The sequence below is a fragment of the Eschrichtius robustus genome, chromosome 4, assembly GCF_028021215.1.
Source record: "Eschrichtius robustus isolate mEscRob2 chromosome 4, mEscRob2.pri, whole genome shotgun sequence".
Lineage (NCBI taxonomy): Eukaryota > Metazoa > Chordata > Mammalia > Artiodactyla > Eschrichtiidae > Eschrichtius > Eschrichtius robustus.
In genome coordinates this window covers 152,620,947-152,639,723 of record NC_090827.1, presented here as the reverse complement: position 1 = coordinate 152,639,723, position 18,777 = coordinate 152,620,947, and the positions used below count along the sequence as shown (strand labels likewise).

Below are 18,777 nucleotides of genomic sequence, written 5' to 3'. Positions count from 1 at the left end.
AGCTCTGCGTGGGAGCCCTCCCGGCCGCGCCCACACAGTCTACAAGCTGCAGGTGCGTCCCGGTGGCACAGCAGACCCTGCTGGCCTGATCAGGCTGGTGCCCACAGTCTCCCTCTGAACCCAGACGGAGAGGGCGGCTGCTGGTCAGGCAGCCTGGCTCAGCGCTGAGGCCTCAGTGTCGGGAGGACTGACCACAGGTAGCGCCCGGGCGAGGAGGCGGCCTCTGACGTTCGGTCTGCTCCTCTGGGGCATGTGGCCTCGACCCACGGGGGTGAGCACGAAGCTCCCGTGACGGCATGTGGTGCTGGCACATCTCGGGCGCTGCCCGTGGGCAGCCAGAGCGCACGAGTCCAATGGCCACGGGCGTCCCTGCAGCGGGCGCCGTCAAACGTGCTAGCGGTCCCTCGGGAGCAAGACCAGCACAGGCGGGCCGCGCAGCAAGTCAGACGAACAGCAGTTGTGCGGGCCTGGGAGCAGAGCGCCCCGGGGCCTTCCTCACCTCCCCTCCCACAGCCCTTCCCCCGGGCGGGGCGTCTCCCTTTCCTCCCTGTCGGGTTTCCTGGCAGGAGAATCACAGGCTCTCTGCTCCTTCCGGGCTTCAGCTCACCAGCTCCTCGTGGTATGGGGTCAGGAGCGTGGTGCCCAGCTGGCATCCACAGCTCTCCACGGGCCCCTGGGTCTCTCCCTGCCTCGGTTCCCCACCTGCACGGTGTCAGGACTGTTGAGGATCTAGTGAGTTAACGCAAGGAAAGCCCCAGAGCATGCAGGCCGCGCCTTAGGTCGACCCTCTCTGACAGCTGAATCGGCTTCAGCGGGACCTCCAGCGACCTGCCTGGTGTCGGACCCGCTTTTCCATCTTCGGCCCGCCTCCCCTCAGCGTGGCGTTTGGGACCCTTGTTCTTCCCCCCCCCCCCCCACCCCCTCCTCCTCTCAGCAGCTCTAGGGTCTCCTCCTTCTCCAGGGAGGGAGTCGTGCAGTTGGGGGAAAGCCCAGGCGGACGTGGGCGGGGGGGTGGTCGGGGGAAGCTGCACGAAGGAGCTTACTGTCGAGAGACGGGCACAGCTCTGAGATGCTTGGGGTCTGCACCATGACCCAGTGACTGCCGGGAGTGGCACACGGCCGAGGGAGAAGGCGTGGGCTTCACCCAGCCGGACTTGTGTCCCAGGCCGTCGGGTCAAGAGCTCCTGGGAGGGGCCTTCGCTGGGCTGGGACAGACATTTGTGCTGTCAGACCTGTAAACATCATGAGTGTCTCAGAAAAGGCCCCCAGCGTCAGTAAAGATTGAGAGTGGAGAGGGACTGAACCTTGTGAGACCCTTGCCTTGGATTCAAAACCCCACCCTCCCTGCGAGGGACAAGCTGTCCCGTTACTGGCCAGGATCTTGCATCTGACACGTGAGCCAGACACCGGGCAGCCAGCCCGCCCTCCCTCCGCCACCTAACAGCAGCGTCCCCCGTCGAGCGAGCCGCGTGGCAACACCGCCCTCAGCGCCCCCGTGCCACGTGCAGCCCTCAGACTGGGTCCCTGAGGAGGGAGGTCCGTGTGTCTGTCTGAAGTAAATAGATCTGGGGAAGTTTGGAATTTTCCATAGTTCATCACCAGACTTAACATTTGTATAGTTTCTCGAAGGTAAAAGACATTCCGCTTGCTCCTCCTGCCTGGGCGTGAGGCGGGCGGGTGGAGGGACAGCATCTAGGGTCAGCCCCGGAACCAGGAGTGAACGGGCAGCTGGGGCTCCTGTGTGTCCAGGTCACCGTGACTGGCTCTCACAGTTGCTCGTGGCCATGGTATGAGACCAGCCGGCTCAGCGTGTTTCTCCCCGTGTCCAGGGAAACTCCAACAGCATCGCCACTGTGGACATCTCAGCAGGCTTCGTGGGCCTGGACGCCTACGTGGAGATCCCGGCCGTGCTCCTGACGGCGTTCGCGACGTACACGGGGCCTGTGCTGTGGGCCGGCCACCTGGTGAACTTCCTGGCCTCGGAGGCCAGCAGGTGAGCTCCTTCGCCTGTGATCTGACGGCAGCTTAACTCCTATTCCGGAGACAGGGCGCCTGAACCCCAGGGGCTCAAAGGTCTCTCTCATCGGTTTTCTTTACCTTGAACACTCCGCGGCGCGTGGCAGGGCTGGTCTGTGTGGGGACGGCTCAGACGCCCCTGCTGGCTTTTTCCAGCTCATACCAACGTGTGTCTCCAGAGGGACAAGAAGGAAAGTCTCTTTGCATTTTCTCTACTTGCTGGTGACCTGGTTGGAGCACGGGGCAGGGGGGATGGGGGGGCTTCCCTTTGGAACAAGAGAACAGGAGGTGCTGGTTCTCACCTCCAGGGTCCCTGCTGGAGAGAGGAGCCTGGACAGGCCTGAGGGGCTGTCCGTGGGGGTGCGACTCTGTGTTGCCCTGTCCCGCCCCCGTGGAGTCCCACGGTCACCAGCCCCAAAGGCTCCTTTCCCACCAGACTGGCGGGGCAGCCCACTGTTCTGTCCTGCCCGGCACGTCCATCCGTCCACCCTCCCCTGCCTGTTTACTCCACAGTGTTCCCACCCCCTCACGTGCAGTGCTTCCTTCCTGGTTTATACACCGCTCCCCGCAGAAAGGGGGCTTCATGAGGAAGGGGCCTCCAGCTTCTATCCACACGGTAACCTCGGTGCCCGGGCCCACCTGGCAGAGTGCAGCCCGAGTGGTGCGTGGCTGCGTGATTCCGTGCTTCCCACACGGGCCCTGGCTCCCCGGTCTGTAAAACGGGCGATGGTGTCGCCGCCACGGGTTGTAGGCCCACGTGAGGTTTCGCGGGGTGTGAGGCTCCCTTAGCGCCTCTGAACTCCTGACACGCTCCCCTCCGCACCCCGGGGGGGTCAAGCGGGTCAGGGAGGCCCCAGGAGGACACTTTGCAGCTGAGGGGAGGGCGAGCTTCCTGTCGCCACCCCCCCCCCCCCTCCGCCTCGGGGCCCCCACTTCTCCGCCCGAGTTAACAGCACAGGCCTCACTGTGGTGACGTCTGACCCCACACTGAAGCTGCCCCCGCTTCCTCGGCCTCCTTCACGGGTTCTTCTCAGTCCCACGTGTCACCCCCAGACCGGCTCCTGAGACACAGGTCTCCGGGACCCTCTACCTCCGCACCAAGCTTACGTCCACGTCGATGGACGGGGTGAAGGCGAGCATCGGATTTTGGAGCAAGAAAGCAAGGGGTGGCTCCCGCTGCGGAGGGTGGGCTTCTGCCCTGAGGCCGCTGGCTCCCGGTGGGCTCCACCTGCTCTCTGCTCTCCAGACTGCCACGGCTGACCCTTGGCTTCCCCAGCGAGAGGCTCTCTCTCCCCAGCTGCAGGCTTGCTGAGGACAAGGGAGGGGCCTGCATGTGGCCTCTGGGATGTCTGGACAGACTCCCCTCTGATCAGCCACTGCCGGTCTGGTCTCCCACGAGCCGAGCACCTGCTGGCGGGAGCGGAGGGACGTGGGGTCGCTGTGCGGCCCAGGACGCCCTCCCAGGCTTTCGTGCTGGACGTGAACCCACGTCAGCTGCAAGATCGCCGCTGAGCTGTGGGTTCTTCCATTAGCGGATTCCTAGCTGCCCCTGGGGGTGGGTTTGGTGGGGTCGAGAGGCCCAAACTGACCGACGGGTGTCTTCGCATGTCGGGGACCAAGGGGCCAGGAGCCGGTGAGGTGCGCTCGCCGCTGCCGCAGAGGGCTGCCTGCTCTGGAACACGGCTCTCTGCGTGTGCCGCGTCTGCAGACCCCAGGCCTGCTGGGCAGGTGGACCCAGGCGGGGGAGGGCCAGACGGTGAGAGCCTGGGCTTCTGTGAAGAGCAGCTTCCTGGTGCTAAAATCACAACTTGATTTTCCTGGCACTTCTCATCTATTACACTTGTACTGGGGAGAAAAAAAGACAGATGAAAGCATTTTTTTAAAGGGAGTTGAAAGCGTTTTAATCAGTTGGAGAGTGTTGTATGATGTTTTCCCTAGTTAAGGAATGTTTCTCCTTTATTTTAGTAAAGGTTTTTCTTCTTCATTTTCACTCAAGTTTCACTCATTGTTTCTACTTTTTCTAGTAAAATAAGAAAACTATAACCAGATTAAAGTGGTAAAAAAAGAAAATATATTTCTAACGGCTTAAAATTTAGGCCCTGGGTGGCCCGTGCCCCTCTGCTTTGGGGGCTGGCCTCCGGTCTGGAGCGCGGCAGCGGGGACAGCCGAGCGGTCCAAGCTGCAGGGCCTTCGTTCATCCCCTAGGTCGCAAATTGTCATTTGTTGAGGTTACGGGAACTGTCACCCCACTGGCTGTCTCTGTGGAAGGAACCCCAGTCAGAGTCTTCCGAGTGTGTGAAATCGAAACACAAGAAAGTGAGTGTCCTGAGCTCCCCTCCCTCACTGTCTGGTCAAGAGGGGAGTGGGGTCAGCAGGCTCCCAGCTGAGCACAGACGCCCTGATGCCCCAGGAGGGGGCAGCAGAGCCCCCGCTGAGGCCTGTCGTCCACCAGGCCTTTCCCTAGGGTGCCCTTTGCTGGGTGTTGGGGGAAAGGCCCTGGGGAGGGAGGAGGTGATGCTTCGGGGCCCAGCTCTCCAGGGATCCCCTGCCGGATGGACTGGATCCCGAGTGGGACCCAAGGTGTGGGCATGAGGACTCACTCCAGGAGCGCAGAGTCCGGTGGGGCAGCGGCGAAATGAGCCAGTCACAACGCTGGGGTGAGGGGTCAGGACGGCATCCCAGAAGAGGGCCTGCAGGTAGGAGTCGAGGCTGCGTGATGCCTCAAGGAGAAGTAAGCAGAGCCTGTTGCCCACTGAGGGTGACGGGCAGCTGGAGAGCCCAGCAGGAAGGATGGGCACTGAAGCCCCAGTGGGGGGCCAGTTAGGGCCAGGCAAGGACACCTGCCTGCGTGACGGAACCCCTGCTCCAGGAGGGGTGAGAGGCAGCGATGCGCATCGTGGATGACCGCGGACAGGCCACCTGGAGACTCGGGGCGGGGTGTGAGGAGAGGCGCCAGGACTGGAGTCGGGGAAGCCTGGCCCCCGAGGATCTGTGGGGTTGGCAAGGAGCGAAAGGTGCCTGGGTGGTGGAATTCGTCATCCTGAAATGGTCACAACCCCGGACGGTGCCTTGAAGAACAGGCTAGATTTATGTAATGGTGTGGGGATGGCTTGGAAACAAAGGCAGTGCATGCATGTGCCTTGAGGGGGACTGTTCTTATTTCAGGAGTGAGCCAATGTCCCCAGACCAGACCAGACAGACCAGACACCCCACTGGACACCACACGTATCTCATCCTTGCGTGATTTTCTTTTCATTGTTTATATGTTATAACATGTATAATTTTAAAATAAATAACTGTAGAATTTGGGGGTGCATTTTTCAAAACTGTTTTGCAGATTGTGGTGGCCCTAAGTGACTGGAGGTGCCCGTCTGCAGCTGTCCTCTCCTCGGGCGCCACAGTGCCCGCCAGACTAAGTCCCAGGAACAGGAATTACTGTAGTCAAAGAGCAAATATCGATTATTTGTGTGTGTTCATGCCTCACATGATCCAGAAGTGGCATGTACTAATGCATGTTTCCCTTTTTATTAACAGCGGTTCGGCGCTGAGTCATGCTTGCTTCTGCTACGCACTGATTTGTTCTATTCCAGTTTCTGCGTATATCGTTTTGGTGACATCCCTGCGTTATCATTTATTTATATGGAGTGTATTTTCTCCAAAACTTCTCTATGAGGGAATGCATCTACTCATCACAGCTGCTGTCTGTGTATTCTTCACAGCCATGGACCAAAGCAGCACAAAGTCTTAGACTAAGCTATTAAGACACTGGAAAAAGAATATATTTTTAAACTTTACTGTTTACTTCATGGATTTGCATAATGAAAGAAATCTGTTTAAATGCAAGATCATTCTTAAAAAAACAAGGTGTGAATTCTATAAGGTTGATGAATAGTTTCAGTTTCTTTGACTACTGTACTTGAATTTAGGTTAAATAGTAAGTGGTTTAAAAAGGTCATTTAAAAATACTTAGTTTGGATATGAATTGTATTCCCCTGTTGACAATCACTCCAGAAACTTCTGAACTTTTAATTTCCTCTGGATAAGTTACCCAAGTATATCAGTTTAAACTGAAGAATAAAAAGTTTCCAGGTTTGTCACAGTGCACGGGAGCCCCAGAGGGCCTGGGGCCTCTGTGGGACGAGGCTCATCTGCTGCCGGGGTCCCCTCGCAGAACTCAGGAACTACCGGGGTCCCCAGCAGCTTGGGTTTATGTGGGTTACGTCTGTCAGCATTTATGGCATTTAAAATTAAAACTAAGACATTCAAAAATAAGTATTCATTTGAAACTAAGGTTATAAACCCGTTGTGTGTTAATATAACATTTTAAGGAAAAATAACTATACTTTCCAAAACAAAAATATTTTAGCGAGGAGAGTGGCATTGCTTTACATTTTTGTAAATCTAATGTCTGACTTAATTGAAGGCGGTTGGATTCTGTGTCTGTCTGTTGTGGTCTGTGTGTGTGGTTGCAGCAGTCGCACAGATGTGTCATTGGAAAAGGGAAGAGTACTTTAATATCCTTTTCTGGTCATCATGGATGTTCTTTCTTGACACTGCACTAAAACTGGACCTGTGACAGTTTCTTAAAGGTTAGTTGGAGAAAGAAGAAATGGGCGTGTGTAAAACAGGTGAAGACCTACTCAGGTCTCACCTGAGTGAACAGACTGGCACCCATGTCCGCTGCCAGGTTTGACAAGGACTGTGGCCATATTAGGTACTCTTGTTGGGGAAGGCTGGGTGAATTGTACGTGGGACTCTTGGTAATATTTTTATAACTTGTGAGATTTAAACTTTTCAAAATAAAAGTTATTTTAAAAAAGAACAGATCAGTTGCATTGTGGAATCTGAAACCGTATCAATGAACTTGCGTGCTCTGCTTCGTTAGAATCCACTGATCTGTCCTGCTCCCTGAATGGATCTTTTACACGGGTGTGGTTCTGTAACATCTGTATTATCATTTGGGAAAAAGCGATGCTTTAAGCTGTATAGATCTTCCGGATGTTGGCCCAGTCGGTCCATCATTCACCAAAATTCACTTGTCACGTCACCAACAGTCTCATCAGAAAAGTCTTTTAAGTATTGGAAGCTCACAGTGGCAAATGTAAGTTTTCCAAAACTTTACTTACATGTGAAAACTCAAATTTTATGGTTGACAGCAAATACTGAGTGTTTTTTTCCTTGAACTGGCAGTCTCACTTGGTTCGTTTTCAAGGAAATGGCTGCCACATACCCAAACCCTGGCAACCAGTTTGTCATTCTTTCAAGTACAAATAATGGCATTCAGTGATGGGGCTTTTCCTGGAGACAACCTCACGGTCCAGGCGCATCCTGTGTATCAAGTACATTCCCAGCTCTTGAGGGATCGGTCCGCTTCTGCCAGCATGTCCTAAGGGACCTGGTGCCCCTCTGCTGAGCTACGGCGGTGAGGAGCACCGTGACCACGGGCATAGCGGTTTGACCCACTGTTGCTCTTAATGTGCTTGGTGCCCATCACAGGCAGCCCGTAGAGTTTATTCGAAAGAATGAACCTCTGATCGTTCTTGCTGAGGTACTAGGAATTAGAGCCTGATTTCAGCTCCTGGACAAATATTTGCTTCCTGGGTGCCAGCACATCCTGGGCTCTGGGGAACCTTAGTGAACAAAACGGGCAAAACCCTGCCCTCATGGAGCTGACATTCTAATGGAAGGCAGATATAACTCAGATCCATTTTTCCCTGCTGAGAATAAGATGATAATAAAGAAGGGAAGTGTGTAAAGAATGGCCAAAATGCTGTTTTTAGAGAGGATGTTCAGAATCAGCTATTCTGAAGAAGCAACTTTGAGCAGAGCCCTGAACAAAGTGTGCATGAGGTACACCTAGGTCAGCACAGCCCAGCAGCAGGAAGGAGCTGAGGGAGATGCGTAAGCAGGGAGGGAATGTAGCGGGCTGGCCAGCTGCTGCTGCAAGAGTGCCACAAAGCCAGGACCAAGGGGGACTGACCAGAGTGCTGGAGGGGCACGTGCCCCAGGGGGAGCTGCTGAGGAAAGCAGGCCATGCCCTGTCTGCAAGGCCCTTTGCATATGACCTTCCCACCATCCTGGACGATTATTAACAGAACTAACCACAGATGAAAAACAGGTGTAGAGGCGGAAAATTCTGTTTGGGGCCACAAAGCTAGTGAATGTGTGGGCAGTCTGATCAGACACTATGAGGCTCTGCTGTGGTGAAGGACATGGGATGAAGAGTTAAGTGCAAGAGAGCTGGTCCAGGGTCAGTGGCCCTCTGGGCTTAGTGGCCAGCGGAGGGCAGAGCAGCCACACAGCGGGAACGCAGAGGAGGAGGAGCGATCTGGGGATGCAGGCAGTGTGTGGGAAAGCTCAGGGTCACCCCAGACCTGATGTGAGAAGAGAAGGCTCCAGACCTTGCCTCCTGGCCCTGTGTTGGAAACGGCAGCATTCCCCCACCCCAGGTGCCCATCACACCCCCCCTCAGTGGCATATGCCACCCATCAATGCACCCTGTCACCTGGCCTCAGTCACAGGCGTCTCTCGCCTGGGTTCTGAATAGAGCAGGCCACAGTCATCTTTGAAAGTAAAAACCAGGCAACAGTGCCCTGGTCAAAACCCTTCTAGGGCTCATCCCATTCATTTAGAATAAAACCCAAGCTCCTGGTTCTGGCCTGTGCCGCCCTGCCCTCGCCTCAGCAGATGCCCTGGTCTGCAGCCCGCACCAGCTCCTTCTGCACACAAGGCAGTGCCCAGTCGTGTGTGGTACTGCTTGTGGAGCTGTGCTTTCCTGCACTGTTTTCTTGACCTTGAACCTTCTTATTTCTCCTTTTGCTGCCCTCTTCCCCCTCCTCCTTACCTTCCTAGGGCCTGCCCCACCCCACCTTTTTAAGGAAAAATAATATTTTTTGTCATTTTTTTAATTGTAAATACTTCAAACAATGAAGAAAAACACACCTATGATTGTGGATTTATGTGTTTCTTAGATCTGTTAGATTTTCTTCATATATTTTAAAACTGTTGTTAGACACATATATACTGTCTGTTATATTTTCCTTATATATCTACTTTGTATCATCATGAAATATCCCTATTTATCTCCAGTAATACTCCTTGTCTTAAACTCTATTTTGTCTGATATTAACACTGCCACTCCAACTTTCTTATGATTACTGTTTGCATATATCTTTTTCCATCCTTTTAATTTCAGCCTACTGTGACTCTGTTTAAAGTGGCTCTTGTAAGCTCAAAATTTGCATCCTGCTTTTTTATCCAGTCTGACAATCTCTGCCTTGTAATTGAAATTTTTAGTCCATTTACATTTAATGTAATTATTGATAGAATTGGATTTAGAGCTGCCATTTTTCTCGTTTCATTTTTGGTCATTGTTGTCATTCTTCTGTGTCTCCTTTCTTGTCTTCTTTGGGTTAATTTAGTGCTTTTTAGTGTTCCATTTTATCTTCACCATTGCCTTTTTTTTTTTTTAATTTATTTTATTTATTTATTTATTTTTGGCTGCGTTGGGTCTTCGCTGCTGCGCGCGGGCTCTCTCCAGTTGCGGTGAGCGGGGGCCACTCCCCGCTGCGGTGTGCGGGCTTCCTCATTGCAGTGGCCTCTCTCATTGCGGAGCACAGGCTCCAGGCACGCGGGCCTCAGCAGTTCCAGCACGCGGGCTCAGCAGTTGCGGCACGCGGGCTCAGCAGCTGTGGCACACGAGCCCAGTTGCTCCGCGGCATGTGGGATCCTCCCGGACCAGGGATCAAACCCGTGTCCCCTGCATTGGCAGGCGGACTCTCAACCACTGCACCACCGGGGAAGCCCCACCATTGTCTTTATATTAAATTAACAGACTATCTTTTAGAATAGTTTTTGCTGTATGGAAAAATTCAGTGGAAAGTACAGAGAGTTCTCATGTTACAGTCTCCTCTCTGCACACACACAGTTTGCTCTATTATTAACATTGTGCATTAGTGTGGTACACTTGTTACAACTGATGAGCCAATATTGATACATTATTATTAGCTAAAGTCCATAGTTGACATTAGTGTTCACTCTTTGTCTTATATATCTACTGGTTCTGAGAAATGTATAATGACATATATCTAATGGTATATCATCATATAAAATAATTTCACTGCCCTAAAAATCCCTCGTGCTCCACACCCTCCCTGGAGCCCCTGCTCTTTTTATTGTCTCCATGGCTGGAATCATACAGTTTATAACCTTCCCAGGTTGGCCTTTTTCACTCAGTCACATGCACTTAAGTTTCCTCCATGTCTCTTTGTGGCTTGATAGCTCATTTCCTTTTAGTGCTGAATAATATTCCACTGTTTGGATGGACCACAGTTTATCCATTCACCTACTGAAGGACTTCTTGGGTTCTTCCAAGTTTTGACAACTATGAGTAAAGTTGCTATAAACATCTGTGACTGGCTAGTGTGCTCAGTGGGATTTCAGCCCCACTTGCCACACACCAAGATCTTGGGACGCAGTGTAGAGCTGCATGCAGGGACCCGAGCAGGGCAGGGGGAGGTCCCTGGATATTAACTGTGCAGAGACCCCCAGAGCCCATGTCAGGAGGGATGAGAGCTCAAGAAGGAGGTCTGTATGAAAAGAAATCCTGGATTACTTGGAACATTTGAACACATGGAGAGAATGTTTTCACTTCTGTCAAAAGTTGGGGATGGGGCTTCCCTGGTGGTGCAGTGGTTAAGATTCCACCTGCCAATGCAGGGGACACAGGTTCGAGCCCTGGTTTGGGAAGATCCCACATGCCACGGAGCAACTAAGCCCGTGCACCACAACTACTGAGACTGCACTCTAGAGCCCGCGAGCCACAACTACTGAAGCCCGGGCGCCTAGAGCCTGTGCTCCGCAACAAGAGAAGCCACTGCAATGAGAAGCCCGCACACCACAACGAAGAGTAGCCCCCATTCACCGCAACCAGAGAAAGCCCGCGTACAGCAACAAAGACCCAGTGCAGCCAAAAATAAAAATAAATAAAATAAATAAATTTATTAAAAAAAAAAAAATTAAAAGTTGGGGATGACATGGCCACAGGTTCATGGAAAACATCAGTCAGCCGTTAATTCCAACAAAAACAAGAAAGAGAATGTAGTCACAGAACCCCATTTACCTCACCTATGGACAATGTTTATGATCTTAATAAAGGAGAATACTGATTTGACCCCTAAAAATCCCAAAACTCTACTGGGGAGAGAAGGTTGTGTGTCAGGTGGGGGGTATAAAAAAACTAGTCCCAATGTTCAATAGTAAGAAATCAGCGGGGGAAGGGATAAATTGGGAGATTGGGATTGACATATACACACTACTATGTATAAAATAGATAACTAATAAGAACGTACTGTATAGCACAGGGAATTCTCCTCAATACTCTGTAATAACCTATATAGGGAAAGAATCTTAAAAAAAGAGTGAATATATTTATATGTATAACTGATTCACTTTGTTGTACACCTGAAACTAACACAACATTGTAAATCAACTATACTCCAATAAAAATTTTTAAAAAAAGAAATCAGTAATAGTCTAAAATGGAAATAACCAGCATAGTAATCATTTTTTCCATACATATGGAGGCATATTATCAAAGAAAATGGTTGCTTACAGGGGTGGAAATATGAATAGACAGATAAAACAATAGTACAATTGACTTTCAAATTAGATGTAGTATTAGCTTGACTTAAAATTGAACACTGGATTAGTATAATTTACCACAGTAACAGATTAATCCAGGAAAAAACTGTGGAAGGAAAATCAAAATGGAGTCAGTATTGCTAAGAGAGCTCTGAAATGGAGCTGGGGGCCACTGCGGGAGCTTATATGGTCCCAACCTGAATGGAATCTGACCTTTTGACCAGTTAATGTCCCAATGAAGGCATCTGCCAGAAACTCAAGATACTAATCTGACCCTCATCCTAAAACAACTCATGACAGCCATCGCTTAAGGACAACTATTTCCTTTCTTGTGTCAGAGCACAGCCTCATGGCTTTTGGTTTATAAGCTTCTGACTCTTTCTATTCCCTAGAACACGCTTTTGGTTTTACCTGAATCTGTGCCTCCTGAATTATAATTCTTAAGACCCCAGATAAACTCTTTTCTTAGTTGCAAGCTTCTGTGGCTTTTTTTCCTCTTTGGTTGACAAAACAAATGATCATGATAATCGATGGAAAAATACATAGATAGAATTCAATGCTTATTTATATTGGAAAAAACACACACACACACACACAAAAAATCCATCCCCCCAAAAAAAAACTCTCAGCAAACTAAAAATAGAAGAAACTTCCTTAATGTTAAAAAGTATCTACCAAAATTCCAGGCAAACCTCATACTTAATGACTTAACTCAGAAAAAAGAAGAGGAGGCCTGTCATTCCACCTCTACTCAACTTTGTGTTGGAGATGTCGGGGAGGGAAAAATTTCCCCTTGTACCCACCTTGAGTTCTTGTGGCTGGACTAGTAACATTGACACAGGGCAGATTAACAGGAGACAAAGACACAAACTTAATTCACGATCACAGAGGGCTCTTAGAAAGGACTTAAGAAGTGGCCAAAGCAGGCAGCTTTTATACTTTTTAGACAAAGAAACAATAAATTTGAGAGTAAGTGACAGGACAAAGAAATTTAGGTTTGGGTGCTTGACTAGTAAGGAATTTAAGGGACTTCCCTGGTGGCACAGTGGTTAAGACTCCGTGCTCCCAATGCAGGGGGCCAGGGTTCGATCCCTGGTCAGGGAACTAGATCCCACATGCCACAACTAAGAGTTCGTGTGCCACAACTAAGACCCAACACAACTAAATAAATAGATTTAAAAAAAAGGAATGTAAGCAAAATTTGGGTTTGAGTAGTAAAGAAGTAAAGGTTTGTTTAGACAGGTTTCTCGCCCTGAATCCCCTGTCTCTGGAGATAAGGGTGTCCTTCTACATCCAGATGCAGGGAGGGCACCTTCACATGAGAGACATTTCCTGCTTTCAGGGCACAGAGAGGAAGGTCAGAGTGTCTCTCTTGTGTTGGCCATTTCCTAAGTAAGTTTAACTCAAACTAACTAATATGCCATTGAGGTACATTTTTCTACCTACCTTGGGCCCCAGCAGAGGTCTTAGCAAGAACACTTGGATCACTTGCAGAGGGTTTGGAAACCAAGGACATCATTTATGTCAACTGAAATTTTTAAATGCACAATGTGAGAGCTGTGAGTTTCAGTTTTATTCAGGGACGTTACTGATCACGATAGCCTAGGAGACAGCCTCTCAGGTAGCTCTGAGGAACTGCTCCGAAGAGGTAGGGGAGCAGTCAGTATATGTGCATTTGTTGGCTGAGAAATACTCCCATCAGGGAGTTTGAGCCACCCGTCTCCTCGCATGGCCCTGCAATAAACCTCTCTCTGCTCCAAACTCCGACGTTTTGGTTTGTTTGGCCTCAGTGTGCGTCCGGCACATGGACTTGTGTTCCGTAACGTAGGTTAACGACTGCAGTGGTTAATGAGCTGGCCCTTGTACAACCAGATGGACGACAACATTGTTAGTCACAGATGATATTGGAAATGGATAAATAATTAGAACTAAAGTGAAATTTTTGCAGTGTTGTTGGTTACAAAATTAGTACACCAGGTCAGTAACAGTCTTTACACCAGCAATAACCAAATAGAAAATGAAGTTTTTAAAAAGGCAACATTTACAATAGCCACAAAAACTAAAATGCATCTCAGGGAAACTCTAACAGAACTCATCATGCAAGACAGTTACAAAGAAAAGTATTAACCTTTATTGAAAAACATAAAAGAAGACCCAAATAAGTGGAGAGATAGACCTATTCAAAGATGGAAGGACTCAAAATTACAGGATGGCATTCTACTCAGAGTAATGTGTAAACCCCATGCAATTCTAGCCTGTGCCCTGGCAAGGTAATTCAGGGTACTTGACAGTCTTATCTGAAATGCACATGGAAAGTGCCAAGAGCAACATTCTGAAGAAAGACATTGGACATGCAGTTCAATAGAAAAAAATGAATAACATGGAAGAAAATTTGTGTAAATATAGAATATCAATACATGTGAGTGTTGGGGAGGGGGAAATTTCCCTGCCCCTTCTAGGTTCTTCCCGCTGGTCTAACAATTAAATTGACATGAGACAAATTAACAGGAGAAAATTAAACTGTCAATGAAAAGTTAATCAGTCAATCTAAGGAAGAAATGGAAAATTTTATTTGCTCCAAATTTGAGGATTATAACCCATGAAGAGCATCTCAGAAAACTCTGAGAACTGTTCTGCCTGTTAGAAGTCAAGGCATAGTTATATACGTTTTTTGAGACAGAGGGCTATACATCAAAAGATGTATTATTGACAGTTTACATAATCCAGATCTAAGCGTCATCGTGGTGGGTCATGTGACCCCTTAGAAGGTCAAGACGGAATGTTATCTTTAAGGAGTTATCTTGTTGACACTGGGAGAATGTTGCTCTTTATGGTTGAGCAGGTGTTCCTGCCAATGGGGAGGTTTGCTTGATGCATAATGCAGATACACAATGTACGGTGAGGGGAGATAGGAGGCCGGAGGGCAGAGAAAAATTTTATGTTTAAATTTTTCTTGTCTTGCCATAAAATATGAATTTTATTCCACAAAAGTTTACTAACACGTATACATGGGAGAGACCCAGGAAAACTGACCAAAATGGCCAAAGCCCTCACCTTTAATACCATCCTCAGCTAAAGACAAAAGAGAATATTCAGGGCTTCCCTGGTGGCGCAGTGGTTGAGAATCTGCCTGCCAATGCAAGGGACACGGGTTCAAGCCCTGGTCTGGGAAGACCCCACATGCCGCGGAGCAACTAGGCCCGTGAGCCACAACTGCTGAGCCTGCGCGTCTGGAGCCTGTGCTCCGCAACAAGAGAGGCCGCGAGGGTGAGAGGCCCGCGCACCGCGATGAAGAGTGGCCCCCACTTGCCGAAACTAGAGAAAGCCCTCGCACAGAAACGAAGACCCAACACAGCCAAAAATAAATAAATAAATGAATAAAATTACAAACAAACAAAAAAAAACTATTCCCTTTTAAAAAAAAAAGAGAGAGAATGTTCAGGGTGGGATGAATCAATTACGGGTGGTTACAGGAAAAGCACAGTAAACAAGGGTAAGATTGTGATGCAGATTTAAGTCAGTGCCTTCTCCACTGTTAAGAGTTTCTAGAGATTTGGTCACCCTCCTCTTCCTGGTATAGAGGTGAAGGCGCCCTCACAAATGGAGATTTCCCTTACAAATGTAAATGTTTCTTACAAAAGGGGAGGAAATTCCTGCCTGGTTTTCAGAGTTTTCCCCAAGTCTTGCTGTTTCTTAGAAAATAACCAGCTTAAAATAATATGCTGTGAGACACATTTTGGGGTGGCAAATTTTGTTCCCCTACGTGAGAGATGATGTTACAAACAGCTTAAAAATAATTGATTTAATAAAGGCACTGAAATAAAAAAGAAAATGTGTGAGAAAAATTAGCTATCCCTACAATAAAGATAAAATGATAAAGGAGATACCTGGATAGATGACAGATAGATACACACACACATTTGATGACAAATCAGAATTATAATAGAGTAATCATAGTGAAACTGAAGAGGACCCTGTGGGGCTCCTGGACACAGAAGCCTTTCTGTGTCCCCTGTTTCTTGTTTATAGGGAACAGACTCCAGCCTCCAGGGCCTTCCCTGAGTCCTAACTGGCAAGTCCAAACAGTTGCTAATCAGGGAAGGGAGGGGATGCAGAGACAAGGGAGGAGCGGCCAAGAAACAATAGCGCCACCTTGGGGGAGGGTCCTGGTTCCGCCTCAAGGGATACACAGAACAATATCTTTAGGCTTCCCTGGTTGCACAGTGGTTAAGAATCCGCCTGCCAATGCAGGGGACATGAGTTCAAGCCCTGGTCCGGGAAGATCCCACATGCCGCAGAGCAGCAAGCCTGTGCGCCACAACGACTGAGCCCGCGTGCCACAACTACTAAAGCCCAAGCGCCTAGAGCGCATGCTCTGCAACACAAGAAGCCACCACAATTAGAAGCCCGTGCACCGCAACAAAGAGTAGCCCCCGCTTGCTGCAACCTCGCAAAGCCCGTGTGCAGCAACAAAGACCCAACACAGCCAAAAATAAAATAAATAATAATTTTTTTATAAAACCAATGTCTTTGAGCTTCTTACAGAACTAAAACCCCCAACAAATGGAAGATGTCAGCATTCTTCATTCCAGAGAAGACCACCTGAGGCCAGATTAAAGGAACCAGAGAAGCTCATCAGGAGACCACCTGAGGCCAGATTAAAGGAGTGCAGGCCCTGCACACACCCTGATCCTTACCAGCAACCTGCCTTTGAACCACTGCTATAAAACTCCTCACCAAACCCTCCCGGGTGGGGCCACACAGTTTGTGAGGGGCATGAGCTCACTGTGGCACCCTTTGCCTGGCAAAGCAATAAAGCTCTTCTTTTCTACTTCACCCAAAACTCTGTCTCTGAGATTTGATTCGGCACCGGTGCACAGAGGCCAAGTTTTCGGCAACAATAGCTCAGGCGTGATCTTGGGTGGCCTTGGCCTGCAGCGGCTTGAAGCAGGATTTCGATTCCTGGCCAGAGACTGAAGTCAGGCTGCGACAGCGAGAAGGCTGAATCCTAGCCACTAGACCAGTGGCCAGTAACAAGGCCCTGGCCCGTGTGGCTTTGCAGAAAATGAATTTCCACAAAGAAACAGAAAGTAGTGAAATAAGTGAAGTGTTTATTAGGAGGAAAAAGAGTACATGTGAATAGGCACACAGGGGTAGGCTCAGAGAGAGAGTGGGCTTCATGGTAGTTTGAATCACTTTTATGGGGCATTTCTTCCAGGTTTCCTTTGGCCAATCATCTTGCTTTGTCTCATTTTGAGTCCTTATTTGCTTTATCTCAGGATCCTCCCACGTACGTGCGTGCATCTCTTAGCCAAGATGGATACTAGTGAAGAGGCCTATGGGTAGGTTGACATCACTCCCTTTTTGACCTCCAAGGAGCCTTTCTGTGCATGTATCGTCGGGAAGGCCTCTTTGACCTCGAGAATGAGAACTAGGCGGTCTCTTATCTGGGCAGCGCTCAGCTCCCCCTCCTCTGCATCGGGCAGTATCTGTCCACAGGGGACAAACTCCAGCCGCTCGGCCAAGGGCCCATCTATCTCCTGCCTCAAGGCATACAACAATGGAGTCAGGCAACCACTGAGGACCTGGTCTCAGACACTACCTGCACCACTGAGAACCTGAATTTTCTGAACCATATTAAACTCAAGGACACCACCAGCCATTCTCAAGACAGTATCTGCTAGCCACTGCCAGCTGTAACCTTATGATCTCAAGGTCTCCCCTTCTAACTATGCAAACATTTCGGACTCCAACCAATCCTTGCTTAACTAGCATCCTTACTTCTTGGCGGCTCCAGTTATAATTCTTGATAAAAAACTCATTTAACTAACTGTAACCTTGCTGATTTTGCCTTCATACGCATCCCCTGTTTCATAGTCCCACAGAACACAATTCAAGTGATCTTGGCTCTGTGCCTCCTGGGCTACAGTCCTAACAAACCCCAAATAAACACCTTTTTATTTTAATCAGGTCTCATCTCAGATTCTAAAATGGTGGTTAACACGTACACTTATATCTAATAATAAAGGATAAAGTGAGATCTCTACCTTACATTATAAACAAAGATAACTTCCCAGATGGATTAAAGGCCTTATTGGAAAGGAGGAAATTTCTCTCTCTATCCCACGTGAGTTCTTGTGGCTGGACTAGTAATAAAACTGACTCAAGACAGATTAACAGGAGAAAAAGAAACAAAATTTAATACATGTGCACAGAGTTCTCACAGAAATAGTACCTAAGAAGTGGCCAAAGCAGGCAGCTTTTATACTTTTTAGACAAAGAAACTATAAATTTGTGAGGAATTGAGAGAGGACAAAGAAAGAAACTTAGGCTTGAGTGCTCAATTAGTGAAAAAATCTAAGCAGAGTCTGGGCTTGGGGAATAAATTTTAAAAGTAACAAAGGTTTGTTTAGACAGGCTTCTCAGTCCTAACTCCCTGTCCCTGGAGATAAGGGTGTCCTTCTGCGTCCAGATACAGGGAGGGCACCTTCACATGGGAGACTTATTTCCTGCTTTCAGGGCACAGAGAGGAGGTCCAGAGTGTCCCTTTTGCACTGGCCATTCCTTAAGTAACTTTAATTCAAAATAATCCAAATGCCATTGAGGCACATTTTGGGGCAGCCTACCCTGGGCCCCAACAACTTAAATATAAAAGCAAAACTGTAAAACTTTTACAAGAAAAGGAAAAATATCTTTAAAACATCAGGATAGGGACTTCCCTGGTGGTCCAGTGGTTAAGAATCCGCCTTCCAATGCAGGGGACACGGGTTGATCCCTGATCAGGGAGCTGAGATCCCACATGCCGCGGGGCAACTGAGACAGCGCACCGCAACTACGCCCGCGCACCGCAACTACGCCCGCGCGCCGCAACTACGCCCACACACCGCAACTACTTAGCCCGCGCACTACAACTAGAGAGAAACCCGAGCCCTGCAACGAAGAGTCTGCGGGGCCGAAAACAAAACAAAACAAAACAAAAAACCACCAGGATAGGGAGAATTTCTTAAGCAAGAAACAGGAAGACAAGCGTCGACTTACAGAAAACTGCACAACATATGTGTTGTGAGCTTAAGTTTTATTCAGGGACCGTACTGAGGACAATGGCCTGGGAGACAGCCA

General features: G+C 49.0%; 1 protein-coding gene across 2 annotated transcripts in view; it reads left to right on the top strand.

Annotated features, from left to right (window-relative positions):
* The window catches only part of PIGG (phosphatidylinositol glycan anchor biosynthesis class G (EMM blood group)), a 41,246-nt gene extending 34,408 nt beyond the window's left edge, over positions 1-6,838 (top strand). For both annotated transcript variants that reach the window (XM_068543633.1, XM_068543632.1), the window contains exons 12-13: positions 1,830-1,993; positions 5,551-6,838. In XM_068543633.1, coding sequence (XP_068399734.1) covers positions 1,830-1,993; positions 5,551-5,764 — 378 coding nt within the window. In that variant the 3' untranslated portion in view covers positions 5,765-6,838. The remainder of the gene's footprint in view (positions 1-1,829; positions 1,994-5,550) is intronic.
* The last annotated feature ends 11,939 nt before the right edge of the window (positions 6,839-18,777 follow it).